Genomic DNA, 19,136 nt, shown 5'->3' with positions numbered 1-19,136 from the left:
TGATACACATGGGAGTTATCAAGACATGGCTTATTTGGCAATAGCTTTAGTTTTATAAATCCTTCTTTTGCTACATTACATTCTCTTGCTAATCCCTATAGCTCTGCTTAAAACTTACTGTAACAGAGAATCAAGACAGTTATTGACTATAGTAAATGATATTTTACATGTAAGAATGCATTCAAGAGTGAAGACTGTCTCGAATTTAAACTATCTTTGTAAAAATAAATACATATAGTTCCGACTTACAATTTTGAAAGCTGTTGACTCAAACAAAATTTAGATATGGTATAAAGCTGGCTCCGTCTCTCGTTCTCAAACAGTCCTTATATCCCCGCCCCCTCTCTCCCAACAAAAGTATTAGCAGTACGCATACCTTGTTTTGAAGCTCGTTTGAAGAAATCTATAATTGACTGCTTCCTGAAAATAAAAGCATAGCTAATATGGTATCACATAAACAAATAATAAACCTCAATAATTCAGATTAAGTGGAAAGAAAATCTAAGATTTATAGACTACAGGCTGGATTTCACTATAGTTTAATCAAGCTCACACAATGGCAATTATGCTTTGTTAAGCTGTGCAAGTGTTAAGAATGTAATTCATCATTTTCTGTAAGTTTAAAAAATGAAATCTATAATATTGAAATGTAAAGATTGAAGTGTGAATCTAGGGCATTGACAAGAGCTCTTGTTGAAATGCTTAGCTATATGAAAGAATGGAAAATGTTGACAGCCATCTGATCCTGTTATTTCCAGTGATTGATGCAAAATAACATAGAAACTTGCTGAATGGAGATTATAAAAGTGGAGTAAAACTGACTCTCAGAATGTAACAGCAGATGACAGAATGTATGAGCAATCCAGATGATGTGGGGAGGTGGCTGAAGAGGAACGTGCCAGGCAGAGCCAAAAAATGAAATACTAAGCTCATACTACTAAGATGTTCATCTAAGTAACAGTAAAAATTGGAATGTGCCTTAATTGGTGTTTGATTTTTTTACTAACAATCCTTAAAGATATTTACAAAAATAACACACCACCTAGAAAAACCAAGAACAAGAACAAAAAAGAGACATGAAAGTTAATGAATTAAAAAAAAATGGATTAACTTTTTAAACTCTGTATCCTAAATGGGCACAAAACAAAACAGAACTGCATGACCAGAATAATTGTATTTGTTCATGTAAAGTTGTCAGCTATAAAAAGGGGGTTATACAGAAAGCAAAAATCACTTGTTTTTCAGAGGTGGACTGTAGAATACCAGTTTTTGTAAAGATTTATCCACTATGAGACTTACTCAGTGAAAACCTGAACAATCCAAATTCTAGGCTGAGCTCCCTGTATTTTGTGTATCTTTATACTGGTTTACTGAGGTTACCATGCTTGAGATGTTGACAGAAAACCTAAGTGGTTATGAGATGAATGTGTGTCAGACTATCAAAGAATACATAATTTGTTTACAGAAAATAAATTGGGTAAATTAACTTTACCACAGAGCAAAGTAAGAAATGCTAGACAGTTTGCTAAAGGGAGAAAGATAATACCATTATTGGTGGAGAATACTAAAGAACAAAAAGCTAATTCAAGATGGGATATTAAATATATCTTTACATTCATTATTAAATGTAATAGTATCTTTCTCAAAGTATTAAGAGCTCAAGCTCCTTTTCAATTAATACATCAGAAAAAAAAGGCATTGAGTAAAACATCAGTAACCTGTAAAGATGAAACTATGTATATTATCAATGGTGGTATTATTTTTTAAAATTTGTATGCACAGAAATGCCCATTACTTATAATTGTTAAAAAAAAACAACCAATTTTAATTGCTGCATAGTTATCTGAACTTCTGGGGCCAAATGTTGTGTTAGAATAAAGAACATATTGGATTTCAGGAAAGGGATGACAAATTCTTTATGCAAAGCCTCCAATGGGTTTGGTGCTGCAGCCTGTAATCAAATATATTAGTATTTCTCCAACAAGACTTATGAATATTCACACTTAATGGAATAAAGACCATAAACAATCTTCTATTAGTTTTGACTGCCAAATTAGATGTGGTGCCAAAACTTACTAAAACCTTTTAGTTTTCAAGCTTCTCGGCTTCCATAATTAAGGTGACTGTGGACTTGTACCACAATGGAACATAAATTCACCGTAAAACTTCTGTTACAAGCTTTTAAAATAAAAGACAGTACCCAAGTGGTAGAGAATTTAAACATGTTTTATTTTAAGAGGATGTGATTTGATGAATTCATCTCATGACATAGTCCCCGCAAAGTCTGTACAAAACTGGTCTCTTGGAGAGGTAGAAAGTTACTGCAAGAGAAAAACAATCACATTTCAAGTATGCATGTTCTTTTAAGTATGAATTATCGTGTACCCAAGACCACAGAGAAATTCTTGGGTTTCTCTCTCGCATCTTACATAATTTCACCTAGAATATAGAAATGGTTCATACTACCACATCACTCGGATCATAACAGAACACCTAAGAAAATTATCCTAATATCCATCAAATAGGTTGGGTCCCAGGCCAAGTTTTCTAACATGACAAAAATCACATTCCACCTGAAGGCAGGCTCTCCGTAGCCACTGCCAGGCTGGTGGTCGGTCCTTCACTAGACCCAGAGTAGCTCCCCAAATACACACACACAAAAAAGAAAGACTCCAACTCCCATAAGGACCCGCGCGGAGGCGGGACGAGAGCCTGCAGGCCCCGGAACGCAAAGGCCTGAGCTCGCGGAGGATGGCGGGAACTTAAGAGCGGCGGTCCGCAGTCCTCCCTCATACCCTTGCCCCCGCGACCCGGCCCCTTCTCAACCCCTCTGCACGGTACCTGTCCCCAGGGCTCTCTGTTCTCTTTCCCGAGGCAGCAGGGGTGGTACTACCGGGTCTCAGATGGCAGCGCGGGGGCGATGACCCCGGGGCTGGGGATGAGGGGAAACCTGGCCTAGCGGGCATGCAGCGCCTTGTCATGTCGGCGCCGCTGGCGACGGCGGCATGAGCTGTAGCTGGAGAAGCTGGGTGCGTGGTTGCCGTCTTGCTGCTGGGACTCGGGGACGCTGTCGGAGCAGAGGTGGGCGGCACCCCCTTCTCTCTTCATGGCGGTTCTCTCTCTTCGGAAGTGACTCCGGTGTGAGCGGGAAGGAACCTGAGGACCGGCGGGGGCGGGCCTTAAGTGGAGGAGTCGGGCCCTGATTGGCTTGCCCAGTGGTCATTCTGGTGGTGGCGCAATAGAAAGCGGCAGCCCCTCAGGAGGAGGCAGGGCTTCGGGGAAGGGGCGGGGAGGAGGAAAACTGCACTCCCCCGCCAGTCACGTGCGCCGAGGGCGCGCGCCTCCGCGTCGGGGACCCGTCGGCCTTGACGGGTGCGTGGGGGTGGGGGGGTGTGGAGAGGGGAGGAGAAGCGGGGGCGTCGTGGGCACTGCGGCAGCTGGCGACACCCGGCTCGTCCTATGCTAGGGATGAGATTTGCAGAGGCGAACCCAAACCTGCAGCTCCCTCAGTAAGGATGGCCAACATTTGGGCCCCCCGCGTCATGACGATGCCCCACTAACCCCTAGTTGTGCATAATTTCATCGTCACCGAAGGCCAACGTGCCATAATGCTGTCACCATTTCCTCTGTAGTCTATCCCAGTCTGAAAACTTGTGTGTTTTATGAGGTTCTTGTTAAGTGTTAGGGGTAGATCTCTCTGGGTCTTGGTCTCTGTCTCTCTAAGAAAAAAAAAGAAACCCATTGATATGAAAAACAACAACAACAGTTTTCATTCTGTAAAGATGTTTTGTTCTTCTCTAGTTGTTCATGAGGCCCCTGCAGCATGCTCCTTTGGAAATTTTTGAAAGGAACATAGGGTCAGCTTTCAATTAAGTGTGGATAGCATGGATCAGTAAAAGCTGCCAGCTGTCTCCAGTCCTTTGGAAAAGGCTTGTGCTTTGCAAGCTGTCAGCCAAGGATTTCCTTTCTTTATAAGTTGAAAGACTGGTCACAGAATCTCAGCCTCAGTTTCCAAGCCTATACAATTACTCATTTTTCTGCATAATCATAAGCCATAAAAGAAATGTAAATATCTAGATGCTTGCATGTAATTGGTGCTGAGTAAATTATTATTCCTTTCCCTGTATTCTCCAGATACACTGTTCTTGCAGTCAGTTCATTTCTTACAGAATCATCCAGACTGGTTGTGGTGACTCAGCTCAGCTCTATAATCCCAGAACTCAAGGTTGAGGCAGTAGAGAGAGTTGGAACCTAACTTGAACTATATAGGAAAAAAAAATCAGAACGAAAAAACATCTTCCAAGGATAGGAAAAATACTGTTATATTCGGTTAACAATCGCCAAAGGAAAAAAAAATCAAAGCAAAAATCTTTCTAGCACAGGGAAAATGTTAATACTGTAATATAATAACTGTTAATAGCCAAAATGCCACCCTCAAGGGTATGCAAGCCTTAATGAACAGGGATGCTCAATCTGTTGAAAGAACAAAACCCAAAATGAGCAACAAAAATTGGACAAATCTTTCAAGTTTATTGTACTAAGGATTGAACTAACTGCTTCTGTTGCTAAGCCTACCTCACTGACCAAAAATTCACCTCCTATCTCTTCCATGGCAGCCCTGGGCAGAAAGAATTAGCAAGATTAAAGTGGTCAACAGACTGGCAGAGGGGAAGGTAGAAGGCAAATTGTGAACATACTCTTCTCTGATTCAGCCAGAAAGCTTCTATGTACAGGAAGCTTCTATGTGAGGTAGTGATACTACAAGAAAGGAAATACCAAAATAAAGGGCTTTTATTTTTCTAATAGCTGAGAAATTAATGCTGTTGTAAGCATTGTTCCTTACATATAAAAGAACATAACAGGTGCTGAAAATGTGTTGAAATGAATGGCATGAATTTGTTTATTAAGGCCTTTTTCATGTATTCCCTATCCCGATTTAGTGCTTTTTATTGACTGTTTCTACATAAAGAAGTTCCTGCTTCTATAACATTATATCTACAAAACATTTAATCTGATTCATTTCCTTGCATGCTCAGTCCATAAAGAAGAATAATGCATAAAAGCATGTTCTGCATGATCAATTAGTTGCTTTTTTTTTGATGATAGCATTTGAATCATCCAGCCTCCAAGGTATCACTTTAAAGTCTGTACTCATGCTACCTAACAATAGTTTTCACATTTTCTTAATCTAAGCAACAGATTATGGAGTTAAGTGAGGCAAGAAATCCCTTGATCAATAAATGGAGATGGAGCCATAATGAAAACACAATTTTAAAAATCTCTTCTTAACAGGGAAGTAGTTATCTAAATCCTCAATAAGCATCAAGGCTCTTCTTTGTTTAAGCTGCATAGGAAAAATGATAGAGATTTGTGCTGCAGGGTGAAAATACGTTCAACATACTAACCAGAAAGTTGAGAGTTTCTAAAGGTTCTTCTTCCCTTGAAATAGACTTGAACCTCTTTTGTGTTTATACTCCTTTCCCACCCATTCATCCTGTTACTTTAAGGCCTTTTTTGTTTGTTTGCTTTTTGCAGTGCTGCAGATGTAACACAGGGCCTTATCATCTATGAAACATCATGTGACTATCTCTAGAATCGAAAGGCCAGTACCTATGTGCATTTAATTATATAAAATAATATTTATAAAAATGAACCCCAGGAAATGGAAATGGGGTTTTTCCTTTGTTGCTGTTTTTGTTTTCTTTTTTTTTTTTTTTGGTCTTGTTTGTTCATTTATCTGTCTTTGGAGGGTGGGCAAGGGGCGACACAGAAATGGAGGGACAAAGGGTGAACAAATGCAGCAGTGGTACGCACTAGATATTATTTGAAAATGAACTATACAGTGGGGCGATGGTGGCTCACATCAGTAATCCTCACTACTCAGGAGGCCAAGATCTGAGGATCAAGATTCAAAGCCAGCCCAGGCAGGAAAGTCTGTGAGATTATTATCTCCAATAAACCATTCATAAAAAGCCAGAAGTGGTGCTGTGGCTCAAGTGGTAGAGCACTAGCCTTGATCACAAAGAGGCTTGGGGACAGCATTTAGGCCCAGAGTTCAAGCCCCAGGACTGGCAAAACAAAGAATGAGGGGGCCAGGTGCCGGTGGCTCATGCCTATAATCCTAGCTACTCAGGAGGCTGAGATCTGAGGATCTCGGTTCAAAGCCAGCCTGGGCAGGAAAGACTGTGAGACTCCTATCTCTAATAAACCACCAGAAAACCGGAAGTGGCGCTGTAGCTCAAGTGGTAGAGTGCTCGCCTTGAACTGAAGAGCTGAGGGACAGTGCCCAGAGTTCAAGCCCCACGACCGACAAAAAAAAAAAAGAAAGAATGAGGGGGGAAGGAGAGAGGAGAAAGAAGGAAGAAAGGAAGGAAAAAAGGAAGGAAGGAAATGAACTATAAAAGTTGTGGATGGGAATGGGAAGGAAAAACTGGGAGAGACCAGGGGAAGGTATAATATTGTCCAAAAAGAAATGTACTCTTTACCTGACTTACGTAATTGTAACCTCTTTGTATGTTACTTTTATAATAACAATAAAATAAATAAAATAAGAGAAAGGCCAGGTATCTCAAGACCATACATAAACTCATATATATGCCCATATCCTATATGCAGAGTCCTGATATTATCTATTCAGTGGTGGAGTTTGTTGTTTTGTAGTTGTTTTAATGTGTCCAGTGACCCAGTATATCAATTTCAAAACCCTCTTAATAACTTGCAGTCAAAGCATGGAAACTTGACTGTAGTCTGGAATTTCTCAAACCAATATTTCTGAAGGGCTTTATTATATTTCAGATGATAAGCAATATCTATGCCTACCACTACTGGTAAACAAGATGAAATTTTAATCTCTTCCTCTCTCTCTCTCTCTCCTCACCTACCTACCTACCTTATGTACATATATTACATAGTTTTGTGTAATACAGAGAAAAATAACAACCCAAGTAACTGTTTTAGTTACTTGATTTATTTTTCCCTATAATGTTGCTCATCTTCCACTTAGACATACAGTATTGTGAAATGCTGTCTTCAGAAACCATGAGCCAGTTTTACTAAGTACTCCCAAGAACCTTGGATTTCATTTAATGGTATTAAATTACACTTGGAGTTTCCTATGGCCCCTAAAACTAAGTTGATGTTTTTTCCCATGTATCTGCTCAGCAGTTTTAAGTTCAACCTCTGTTTGTAGTTTGCAGTTGTTTTGTGTGTGGATCTTGAGTTAGGTGCCTGGCCATTCCTTTCTTGACACCCTCACGTGATCTTTCTTTCTCTGTCAAGCTTTCAAGTTAATTATTTCCTGTTTCTCTGTGCCTGTTCTTTATCCCACTTCTCAAGCCACCCTCTACATACTCCTGCCCCCTTCTCCCCAGACCTCCCAACTGAGTCTTTGTTTCTTGGCCTACCCTATAGTACCCTCCTAGAGCCTTGGAGTTAATACCACACTGTAACAATTTTAGAGCAAAATTTTGCCAAACTTGTAGAATTAGAAGTTAAAAGTCCCAAGCTTTTTAATAACATTCTTTGTGAGTGACCTTTGTTCTCTTGGTCTTTGTGAGCTAAAGTACTATATGAGCCAGTCAGCCAAAGATGTTTTCCCTCTTTGTGACTGCTTAGAATCTCTGCTATCAGTTGTGTTACTCCTCCTAGGACTCCCACCTTGAGCTTGACTCTCCCAGCACACTTGAACTGTTGTTTATGTTAACCTTGGTTCAGTGACTGTCCCCTTCCTTCCCATCAAAGACAAAGCCCTTTGACCTGTTGCTTTGCACAACTCAGGGGGCTAAGATGTACTGAGATGTGCCCCATAAAAACTTCATGTGCAGAAGCTACTCTACTTCTCTGGTCTTTGCTTTCTTGTCCCCATGCCCAGAAATCTTCCCAAACAAACCTTATATGGTCAACCAGCCTTAATTTCTCCAAATTATTTTCCAAATCCTGGCTGAGGTTTTGTTTTAATTCTTTAACTTAGTCTTGCTTACATTATTTATCTTCCTTCTTCCCAGCCTTCCTTCAGTTTTTCTCTCTTGTCTTCCCACATGAACACACAGTTCTTTGATATCTTTTGCCTAGTGTCCAGTTTCCTGGCAGTTTATTTCTAACCCACTATAAATTAAAGCATACAAAGCCCTTACAGAGCATCTTTTACAAAAGTTTTACTTCTTTAACTGCATATGCATTTCCCCTGACAGTTATGTAAAAGGTCCCTCCTGTAGACTGGTCACTGTGATAGTGGTTCCCACAACCTGTATTGATGTTTCCTACTTCTGCATGTGGGTGCCACTGGATAGTGGAAGCTGTTTAAGGGAAAGATCTGGGCTTCCTTTGTTCACTCCAGCTGGTAAGGCAAAGGGGCATAACTTAGACACTCCTTCTGCCCTCCTATGGCTATACCCTCTAGTAGCAGAGAGATTTGTGTGGAAGGAGTTCCATGATACCATAACTGTCTTTCCAAGGAAGCTTCCTGGTTACAGGTGTATAGTCAGACCTCTGTATCTACAGGTTCTAAATTTATATCCACCAGCCATAGATTGAGAATATTCCAAAAAAAATTCCAGAAAGTTCCAAAAAGCAAAACCTGAATCTGCCACACTCTGAGAAAGCACTCTATGAAGTTCATGTGAATAAATGATGTGTGGGCATACCCCATTGTATGCACCAGCCATTCTGTTCTGTCTCTAGTACTTGTGGAGCAACGTTGACTTCTCATCTCTTGCATATGTGGTATAATTAGGCCTATAGTGGTTGTGTCTATACTAGACATGTAGACTTGTTCTTGTCATTGTTCTCTGAATAATAAAGAATGCTCAATATTTACATATCATTTTCAATGTACTAGGTATGGTAAGTAATCTAAAGTATAGGGGAGGATGTTTGTAGGAGCTAGGTAGGTAAAATGTACGTACATAAATCGGGCTAGGAAGGTAGCTCAGTAGTAGAGTGCTTGCCTTGCATGTGTGAGACCCTGGGTTTGAGTCCTCAGCACCACATAAGCAGAAAAAGCCGGAAGTGGTGCTGTCGCTGAAGTGGTAGAGCGCTAGCCTTGAGCTGAAATGCTGAGGGATAGCATCCAGGCCCAGAGTTCAGGCCGCACGACCAGCAAAAAAAAAAAAGTAAATAAGTCAGGTCTGTTTTCCTATCTGTTATAGAGAGTTGGAGTCAGAGACTATTTTTTAACAGTGCCAGCAGCTTCAATGACATTTTGTGAACCTTACTGTGGGTTAGGCACTATCCTAAGAAGTTTATGAATACACATCTATTTAGTCACCACATTCCTGCAAATTAGAAAACAGTGGCCTTTGTTCGGTCTGCTGTTGCATGATAAATGGCGCCTGGTACCCAGCTTCAGTGTGAGGAAGGTGGGACTATGAGAATTGGAGGGCACATTCCTGATTAAATAGGGGCAGCATCTCCAGGTCATAGTTTCCATGTGGGAAGGCAGGCCTGCTTCCTTTCCTCTCAGCTACAGACCTTGAGGAGGGACTGAGTGAAACATGACAGACCTGCAGTAAAAGCAGGCAGCCATTCAATGTTTGGATATATACGCAGTTTGTTTATTTCTATAGTACTGTGGGATCATACTCTCTTAAAGCAAATGTTTCTCAGAGCCAAAAGAAGAAATAGTGTTTTGAGTGCCTGGAGGAGTGTTACAGGGAATGGACAAGAAGTTTCTTACTCAGGGTTCATTTTTAGAAATTACCTGTAACAACAAAAAAGACCAATGGCCAATGTCTATCAAATACATGAAGTGCTACACTGGGGAAATGGCTCCAGTGGTAGAACACTTGCCTACTAAACACAAGGTCCTGAGTTCAGTCTCAGTACCACCAAAACCAACCAAACAAAACACACAAACTATATATGTATGCGTATCACCTGACCTCTGATTTGGCAATTTGCCTTCTAATTTATCTTACGGATATAATTCTTTTTTTCTTTTTCTTTTGGTCTGATACTGGGACTTGAACTTGGTACCTGATGCATTCAACCTTTGGTTATTGCTCTACCAACTGAGCCATGACTCCAACCCCTTAGAGATATACTTTTATGTTCATCAGCAAAAGACTGAAAGGGAACTCACTAGTCCAATAGGATGTCTTTAATTGAGTAAATGATGCCAGGAAGTCTAATTTGGGCACACAGGATGTGTTGTGGTGAATTGTGCAATGCGTCCCACTGTCTAACTTCCTCTCTCACCCTCAGCACCCATGTGTTACATCAGTCACCAAGTCTTATGATTTTCACGCTAAGTACTACTTGTATCTTTTCTCTTACAGACATTCTATACTTCTTTTTAGAAGCATAAAAGCTACAGAGAAATATACAAAAATATTATAAACATAGTATTAGCCACCTTTAACTCACAGCTGTTAGCCTTTTATCTAGCAAAAGTGCTAAGGGGAGACTTCTCAGAAAAAGAGGTCAGAATGGCAAAGAAATACATGAGAAAATGCTCATCTCTCGCATTCCCATAAGGGAAACGTAAATCAAATTCAGACACCATCTTACCCCTGTTAGACTAGCTGACACTGTGAATTCGAACAACAAATGTTGATGGTGATGTGGGGGAAAAGAACCCTATTGCACTATTGGTGGGAATGTAAACTAGTACAACCACTCTGATTGCAGTCTGGAGGTTCCTCAAAAAACTAAATGTGGATCTTCCCTATGACCCAACCACACCACTCCTGGGCATCTGAGAACATCACAAGCTAGGATATCTTAAGGACACTTGCATGTCCATGTTCATTGCTGCACTATTCGCAATAGCCAAGATATGGGATCAGTTCAGATGCCATATAATAGAGGAGTGGATCCAAAAAAATGTGGTACATAATGAAATTTTATATAGCCATTAGAAAGAATAATATTATGTTATTTTCAGGGAAATGAATGGATCTAGAACAAATCATGTTAGGTGAGGTAAGCCAAGCTCAGAGAGACAAATGGTGCATATTTTTTCTCATAGATCTAAAATACCCTGGGACATGATAAATTCTGTAGGACTCTAGACACTCACACACAGTGAGACCAAAAGAGGATACTTAGGAGAGGAGCACAAACGTGCAATGCCTATATACATCTGACCATATAAAATCATAGATATCAAGCTGGGTGCCAGTGGCTCATGCCTATAATTCTAGCTACTCAGGAGACTGAGATGAGGATGGCAGTTTGAAGCCAGCCCAGGCAGAAAAGTCCATGACACTTATTTCCAATAAACTACTCAGAAAGAGCCAGAAGTAGCATTGTGGCTCAAGTAATAGAGTGCTAGCCTTGAGCATGAAGAGGCTCAGGGACAGTGTCTAGACCCTGAGTTCAAGCACCAGGACTGGCAAAAAACAAAACAAAACAAAATAATGTAAATAAAAATGAACTCCAAGAAATAAAGAGTTTTTTCTTTGTTTTTCTTTTCTTTTCTTTCTGTCTTGTTTGTTCCTTTATCTGTCTTTGGGAGGGGAGGATGGACACAGAAATGGTGAAAAAAAGAGGAACAAATGCAGCAGTGTTACTCACTAGACACTATGTTGAAAATGGACAATACAACTTGTGGGTGGATATGGGAAGGAAAATCTGGGAGAGAGTGAGGGAAGGGGTGATACTGCATGAAAAGAAATATACTCATTACCTGACTTATGTGACTGTAATCCCTTTGTAGATTATATTGTATATTATAATAGCATTTTTTTTGTCAGTTATGGGGCCTGAATTCAGCCTGGTTGCTGTCCCTCGGCTCTTTAGCTCAAGGCTAGAACTCTGCCACTTGAGCCATAGCGCCACTTCTGGCTTTTTCTGTTTATGTGTTGCTGAGGACTCGAACCTGGTGGGGCCTCATGCATGCAAGGCAAGCACTCTTCCACTGATCCACCTTCACAGTCCTATAATAGCAATTTTTAAAAAGTTGGAAAAAGCAAGCCTTTTATCTGGTTACTTGCCTTATCTCCCCCCCCCATAAATGTTTGTACTAATTCACGGTCCTACTACTAACATATGAGAGCATTGTTTTCCTTATGTCTGCTCCAATATTTTACATCATCATCCCTTTCATTCTAGTAATCTGAAAGGCAGACTTTTTTGTTTGTTTATTTTGTATTCCCTTGATTATTAGGTTGAATATGCACTTAGGGGCATAAATTTGGATTCTTCTTTTTGTTTTTGTTGGTTGTGGGTCTTGAACTCTGGGCCTGTGCACTGTCCCTGAGCTCTTCAGCTCAAGGCAAGTGCTCTACCACTTGAGCCACAGTACCACTTCTGGTTTTCTGGTGGTTAATTGGAGATGAAAGTTTTGAGGACTTTCCTGCCCAAGCTGGCTTTGAACCACTATCCTCAGATCTCAGCCTCCTAAGTAGCAAGGATTATAGGAGTGAGCCACCAGCAACCGGCTTGGATTCTTCTTTTATCAATTGCATCTTTTAAAATTTTACCCATTTTCTCCTAAATTGTTGATATGTTTCTTATTGGTTTGTAGAATTTGGAAAAATACCTATTTCAAGTACCCCCAGATTCTTTCTATCTCTCCGTTGCTGCCTGATACAGATCCTGGTGAAACTCTATCAAGTCTCTTGCAAAAGCTTTCAAGTTGGCCTCTTGCCTTAAGTTTTGCTTTTCTTTAATCCATCTTCTGTATAAGCAAATCTGAGCGTGTTATTCCAAAACTTATCACCCACAGGGAAACAAAACAAAACTTCATCAACAATAGAAACCATACAAAACCCTCAAATGAAATTTAAGTGCTTCATGATAAGTTCTCTCTCTCTGAGCTGTGTTATCCCACTGTTGCTCTCTATGCATCTTCTCCAACCATTCAGAACAGTGGGATTGACTATTGTTTGGGCACATCAGCTTCACTCATGTTTCTGGGCTTTCATAAGAGCCATTATAGCGCTACTTTTCCCTCCTACTGAAAACAAGAGACCTAGTTGTTTCTTGCTCAATCCTTCCACACATTGTTGAGTCCACTGTAATATGTAATTCACTTTACATTTGTGAAATTGAAATAAGTGTGTGTGTGTGTGTGTGTGTGTGTGTGTGTGGTTTATCTACATTGAAGCTTCAGTTCGAAAGGGCTGTGACTGCTCATCTAAAGAGGCAATATAGCTATTATAGGCTCATATTTGTAATCCTAACAACTCAGGAGGCTGAGATTTGAAGATCACAGTTCAAAGCCAGCCCAGGCAAGAAAGTCCATGAGATGCTTATCTCCAATATCTCCAGTTAATCACCAGAAAGATCAGAAGTAAAGTTGTAACTCAACTAATAGAGCACTAGCCTTAAACACAAAAACAGTGACCAGGCCCTGAGTTCAAGCCCCAGGACTGGCACAAAAATAAAATAAAAATAAAATAGAAGCCATATAACAGGATGATCAGGAATTTGGCTCTGAAGCCAGACTCCTCAGATTTGAATCTTAGCTCCATTACTCTTCATGAAAGTTATTTAACCCTGTGCCTCCAAATCTGCATTTGTAAATAGAGACAGAAATAGTATTCGTCTCATTGCTTTATGTTAATTTAATTAATCCATATAAAGTGCAATAATAGTATTTGTCATTTAGTAGATACTCTGTAGTTGTTCATTCTTCATCTGCTTATTAGCTGATAGCTGTAAATTATAACTATTACTTACTACTAATAATAGTAAGCATTTAGCAAGAGGAAGTACATAATGCAGATAAGTACTAGCCTAGGTGACACCTGGACATCTCTAAGTAAAATTTTAGGAGTTACTATATTGACTTCAATTACTCCTGGTTTTGGTCTTGGTCAATGAATGTTCATTTTCCTCCACTCTTTCTCCAGCCCCTCAATTTTAGGCACTCAGCTTCCCTATAAGAAACAACTAGAAGTATAGAAAACTGTATTGCATCAAAGAACAGAGAACATTGTTTGCATTTGAAAGGTCCTGGCTAGCCACACAGGCACTCACCAAATCTGCCTTTTCTCTCTTCTCTTCACTCTTGAAGCAGGCTTCAACCGAGATGCCAACAAATGACAAACCCAAAGCATCCATGCCAGGACTTTCCCAAGAATTCAGTTTCCCATGCTAGAGCTTCACATGCTCCCTACCATAATGTTTTCTTTCTGAGCTTTTGCAAGCACAAAGTTCTTACTTTGTGTTCTTTTTATGATCAGAGCAGAAAATAGCCTCTCCTGAGTGGTTGGAGGCAGAAAAATGTGCTTTGTTTTTGCTTTGTAGAGCATAGCCAGGAAATGCCACGCCTAATTTTCTAGAAGCCCTTAGAGTGCTGCTAGCTTAGATCACAAATGAAAAATTCAGATGCAGACAGGTGTGAAAGTCAAGGGATCAGCCTCAGGGATTCTGAGTGTCTCCAATTCAGCAGAACAAATGGAAAAACAACAGGTGTCCACAGATGGACTGCCCCATGAGACATTCATACTCAAAGCTCACTTTGGTACTGAATTCTCTCATGAAATCTTGCCCTCTCTTTGTGTAGGCCTTACCCCCTTTCTCCACAGGGTTTGGGAAATTATTCATTCTACTGGCTTTATGTTACAGGTACCTAGAGGTTATGTGTGACTCACCCAGGATTATTTGGCTTTAGTACTCAAAGTTTTGGCATTTTCAGTTGTTAGTCACAGAGCATTGCAGCCTACCTGCTTGCATTATAATTAAAAGTATAAGTTTGTTGGTTTAAGAAAATACTCAGAACAACAAAGACTAGCAGACAGAGAACAAGGATCCCATCTCTGAGTTCTCTCTTAAAAGAAGAATTTAGCAGGGCACTAGTGGTTCACACCTGTAATTCTAGATACTCAAGAAACTGAGATCTGAGGATCAGTTCAAAGCCAGCCCCAGGCAGAAGACTCCACGAAACCTTTTTTTTTTTCTTTTTTCTTTTGTTTGTCAGTGTGTGGCTTGAACTCTGGGCCTGGGCGCTATCCCTTAGCTCTTCAGCTCAAGGCAAGTGCTCTACCACTTAAGCCACAGCACCACTTCTGGTTTTCTGAGTGGTTTATTGGAGATAAGAGTCTCATGGACTTTCCTGCCTGGGCTAGCTTTGAACTAAGATCCTCAGATCTCAGCCTGCTGAATAGCTAGGATTACAGGCGTGGGCTACCAGCGCCCAGCTTCTAAGAAACTTTTATCTCCGATAAACTCCCCAGAAAAGGCCAGAAGGGGAGTTCTGGCTCTGGTGGTAGAGTGCTAACCTTGAGTAAAAGAAGAATGCGTGCGCGCGCGCATGCGCACACACACACACTTTCAAAATGGTGAAGGTGTATTACAGAGAAAAATCAACTTGATTTTCTTAATATTTGAATCATGAATGAGTTTGTTGTATGAGAAAGAAGGCTTTCATTTATTATTTCCTAAAGTAGACAGAAACTAGAGCCAGGGACTACTAGAGTGAATATTCATTTTGCTCTCATTGTGATTTCCCTGTTTGTATCGAGGAGTGACAACATTAACACTAAAATGTCTTATATGCTGGTCAATAGAAACATGGTAGCTTAGAGGTAGAGGACCCCAAAGAATGAATATCTCCAAAGCAGAGAAAGTACCTGGGTCTGTAGCAAAGGAGGAAGAAGAGAAGTCTGGACAAGATGCATTGTGGGAAGTAGCAGAAGGGACTGGGCAAGCAGCAGCAAAGTTCATATATGAATGAGAGTTGCTTATAGCAGCATTATTTGCAATTGCCAAACTGGAAATAATGCAACTGTCCATCAAAAGGGGATTATTTAAATGATGGAATAGCTTTATCATGGAATACTAAGGAATAATTATGAAGACTAGAGAGGGTATAAATGTATGGATATGAAAAAATACCTGAGATTCATAATGTGAAAAAATTCAAAGTGCACGAGTATTATGCAAATAGTGAAATCCCTTTTGTCTGAGTTCTATTTTGTTGGTTTTTTGTTTTGTTTTGTTTTGGTAATGGGGTTTGAACTCAGGGCTTGGGTGCTGTTCCTGATCTCTTTTGCTCAAAGCAGCACTCTCTCACTTTGAGTTACAGCACCACATCCAGTTTTCTGGAGGTAAGAGTCTCATGGACTTTTCTGTCCAGGCCGGCTTTGGACCTTGATCCTCAGATCTCAGCCACCTGAGTAGCTAGGATTACAGGCATGAGCCACCAGCGCCCAGCTTTATGTGGGGGTTCTTTATAAGAATTGTCATGTAATATTGGCTTACATATTTTGTGTATGTAGACAATATCTTGAAGAAAATATAAATACTCCTTGATTTATAATGGGGAGACATAGAGATAAACTGATTTCAAGTGGAAATAAGTGGAAAAGGCATTTAGTACACTTTTCCTACTGAATATCACAACTTAGCAAGACAGCACAGGGTAGAGCAGAATATTGCCCAAGCTATCTCCTGGTTGACTTAGGAGCTACAGCTCAGCATCCACTAGAGATCATCATACAACACACTGCTAGCCCAAGAAATGAATCAAAAGTCAGAATGTAATTTCTGCTGAATGTATATTGCTTTCTCACTATCATAAAGTAAAAAAATCATTAAGTGGAGCCATCATAAATCAGGGACTGTTCATATACAAAACTGTTGACCGTGCCTCACTCCACTCAGTCCTCCAAGACTGGGATATAAGGGAGGTATGAGAGAATAATTATTTTCATAATCTTTTATTTGGTTTGAAGGAGTCTCTAGGGTTTGTTAAGTATAGGATTATATTATCTACAAATAGGGATAATTTGTCTTCTTCCTTTCCTATTTGAATCTATTTTATTTCTTCTGCCGTATTGTTTTAGCTGGGAATTCCACTACCATACTGCATGAGTGCAGAATGGACACCCTTATCTCATTCCTGACTTTAGAGGAAATAATTTAAGTTGACTATAGTTGTTGTTGTTGTTGATTGTGTGTGTGTGTGTTTCTACTCAAGACTAGCACTCTGTCACTTTAGCCACAGCTTTACTTCTAGCTTTTTGGTGGCTAATAGGAGATGAAAGTCTCATAGACTTTCCTGCCAAGCCTGGCTTTGAACTGCAATCCTCAGATCTCAGCCTTCTGAGTAGTTAGGACTATCAGCCTGAGCCACTAGCACCTGGCTTGATTGTAGGTTTGTCATATATTGCTTTTTTTAAGTTCAGATATGGTCTTTCTATCCATAGTTCTTTTAGAGCTTTTTTTTTTTCAAAAAAGGATGTTGAACTTTGTCAAAAGGTTTTTCTGCATCACTGGAAATGAAATTTGTTAAAAATCATTTATTTCTTTGTAAATAGTATCTATATTATCTTAGTATTATAAGTAATCTTGAAATGATTTAAAATATATAGGACGTTGTGCATATGTTATACCCAAATGATACAAGACACTTAAGGCTCTATAGATTTTGTATTTAAGAGAGGTCCTGGGGCTGGAAAGGTGGCTTAGTGATAGAGTGGTTGACTAAAATGCATGAAGCCCTGGGTTCAATCCCTTAGTCCCACATAAACAGAAAAAAACAAAAGTGGCACAGTGGCTCAAGTGGTAGAGTGTTAGCCTTGAGCAAAAGAAGCTCAGGGACAATGCCTAGGCCCTGAATTCAAACTCCAGGACTGGCAAAAAGAAAAAAGAAAAAAAGAGGCCCTAGAACCAGTTTCCTATGGATTCAAAGAAACTATTGAACTAGAAAGCTTATCTCTTAATACTAATTTTCTTCCCTCTTTCCTTCCTTCCTCCCTTCCTTCCCTCCCTCCCTCCCTCCTTTCTTCTTTCTTTCCTCTTTCTTTCTCCCTCTTTTTTCTCTCACCCTCCCTTCTTTTTTTCTTTCTCTTTCCTCCCTCTTTCTTTCCCTCCCTCTCCCTCCCATCCTTTTCCTTCCCTCCCTCTCTCTCCCTCCCTCTCTTCCTTCCTTCTTTCTTTCCTTCCCTTCTTTCTTTCTTCTTTCCTCCCTTTCTTTTTTCTCCCTCTTTCTTTCTTTCTCTCTCTCTTCCTTCTTTCTTTTTCTTTCTCTTTTTCTCTTCCCTCCCTTTCTATTTCCCTCCCTCCCCCTCCCTCCTTCCCTCCCTCCCTCCCTTCCTTCCTTCCTCCCTTCATTTCTTCCTTCCATTTGTTTTTGCACCAATGCTGCCACTGAGCTTATATCCATCCCTCAAAGGCTAATTTCAAATAGGAATATGGACTTTATTCTTCTGGTTTCTTCCATCACTGTGGGTGATGAACAAAATTACAGTATAATTCACATTCTTAGATGGTGCAATGGCTTATGCCTGGAAGCTTAGCTACTTGAGAAGCAAAGATGGGAGATAGCAGTCCAAGACCAACCCCAGGCATAAAAGTTTAGGAGAATATGACTTCTAGAATTGAAACCCCTTTGTAATAAGTATTTTTTAATTTTATGAAATTTTATCTCAATCAAGAGTTGGGTAAGGGAGCAGCCATCTGTTATTCCCAGTTATATGAGGAAAAACAAATAGGAAGATCACAGCCCAGGCTGGCCTAAACATAAATAGAGACCCTACATTGAAAATAACCAGTGCTAAAAAGGGAGACTTTAGAGCAAGGCCCTGAATTCAATCCGTAGTAATAATTAAATAAACTATGAAAAAACAGCCCATTTGAAATTCTCTAACAGATAACAAAGGAAAAACTTACTAATGAATTTTCTTTGTTTTTTACTTTCACTTATAATGAAAAAGTTCTCTACTCCTGGTTTCAAGTACTTGTAAATACACAAACAAGTTAATTTATATTTCATCTCTTTTTATAAATGCTTGAGGAAAGTTCAGTTGCTTGTGAGTGAACTTTTGAGTCAGAGAAATCCTTCTTACCAGTGCTTGTAACATTAATTTATTAAAGCCATGAAAATTCCTCTAAGATCCCAACCTTCAGCTATAGTCATTGGCATTTGAAGAATTCTGGTTTTTCTCTGGAGAGGAGCCTCACACCTGCCGGGTCACAGTAATGCTTAGATATTGACATGGACAGATGTCCACAATATCTTCTGTGTGTGTGGTAGAAGAACAAGTTGCAAGACAACCTATATTTCATTGTTAGATTATCTCATTTGCAAACCAGATATGCTTTAGAAACCAAGAAAGAAAACCAATTTTTGAAAGATATGTTTGTTTGTTTTTTTAAAAAAAAACATGGAGATGATTATTAAAGGAAAAACAAAAGGTTTGGATTGTTGCCTGTTTACTTAGAATTTTAAAAAATATAATTTCAAC

At 39.8% G+C, this 19,136-nt stretch overlaps 1 protein-coding gene and 1 pseudogene across 1 annotated transcript in view; both read right to left on the bottom strand.

Moving 5' to 3' along the window:
- LOC105986590 (protein FAM178A-like) overlaps nt 1-14,152 on the bottom strand; it is an 82,476-nt gene extending 68,324 nt beyond the window's left edge. The window contains exons 1-2 of the mRNA XM_013017587.1: nt 13,924-14,152; nt 377-420 (exon numbers count right to left, since the gene is read on the bottom strand). Coding sequence (XP_012873041.1) covers nt 377-420; nt 13,924-14,003 — 124 coding nt within the window. The 5' untranslated portion in view covers nt 14,004-14,152. The remainder of the gene's footprint in view (nt 1-376; nt 421-13,923) is intronic.
- LOC105986696 lies at nt 2,209-3,156 on the bottom strand (annotated as a pseudogene).
- Nucleotides 14,153-19,136: the final 4,984 nt, after the last annotated feature.

Source organism: Dipodomys ordii, unplaced genomic scaffold (assembly GCF_000151885.1).
Source record: "Dipodomys ordii isolate 6190 unplaced genomic scaffold, Dord_2.0 Scaffold36, whole genome shotgun sequence".
Taxonomy (NCBI): Eukaryota; Metazoa; Chordata; class Mammalia; order Rodentia; family Heteromyidae; genus Dipodomys; species Dipodomys ordii.
Note: the sequence above shows the minus strand (reverse complement) of the source record. Positions and strands in the feature narration are given on the sequence as shown.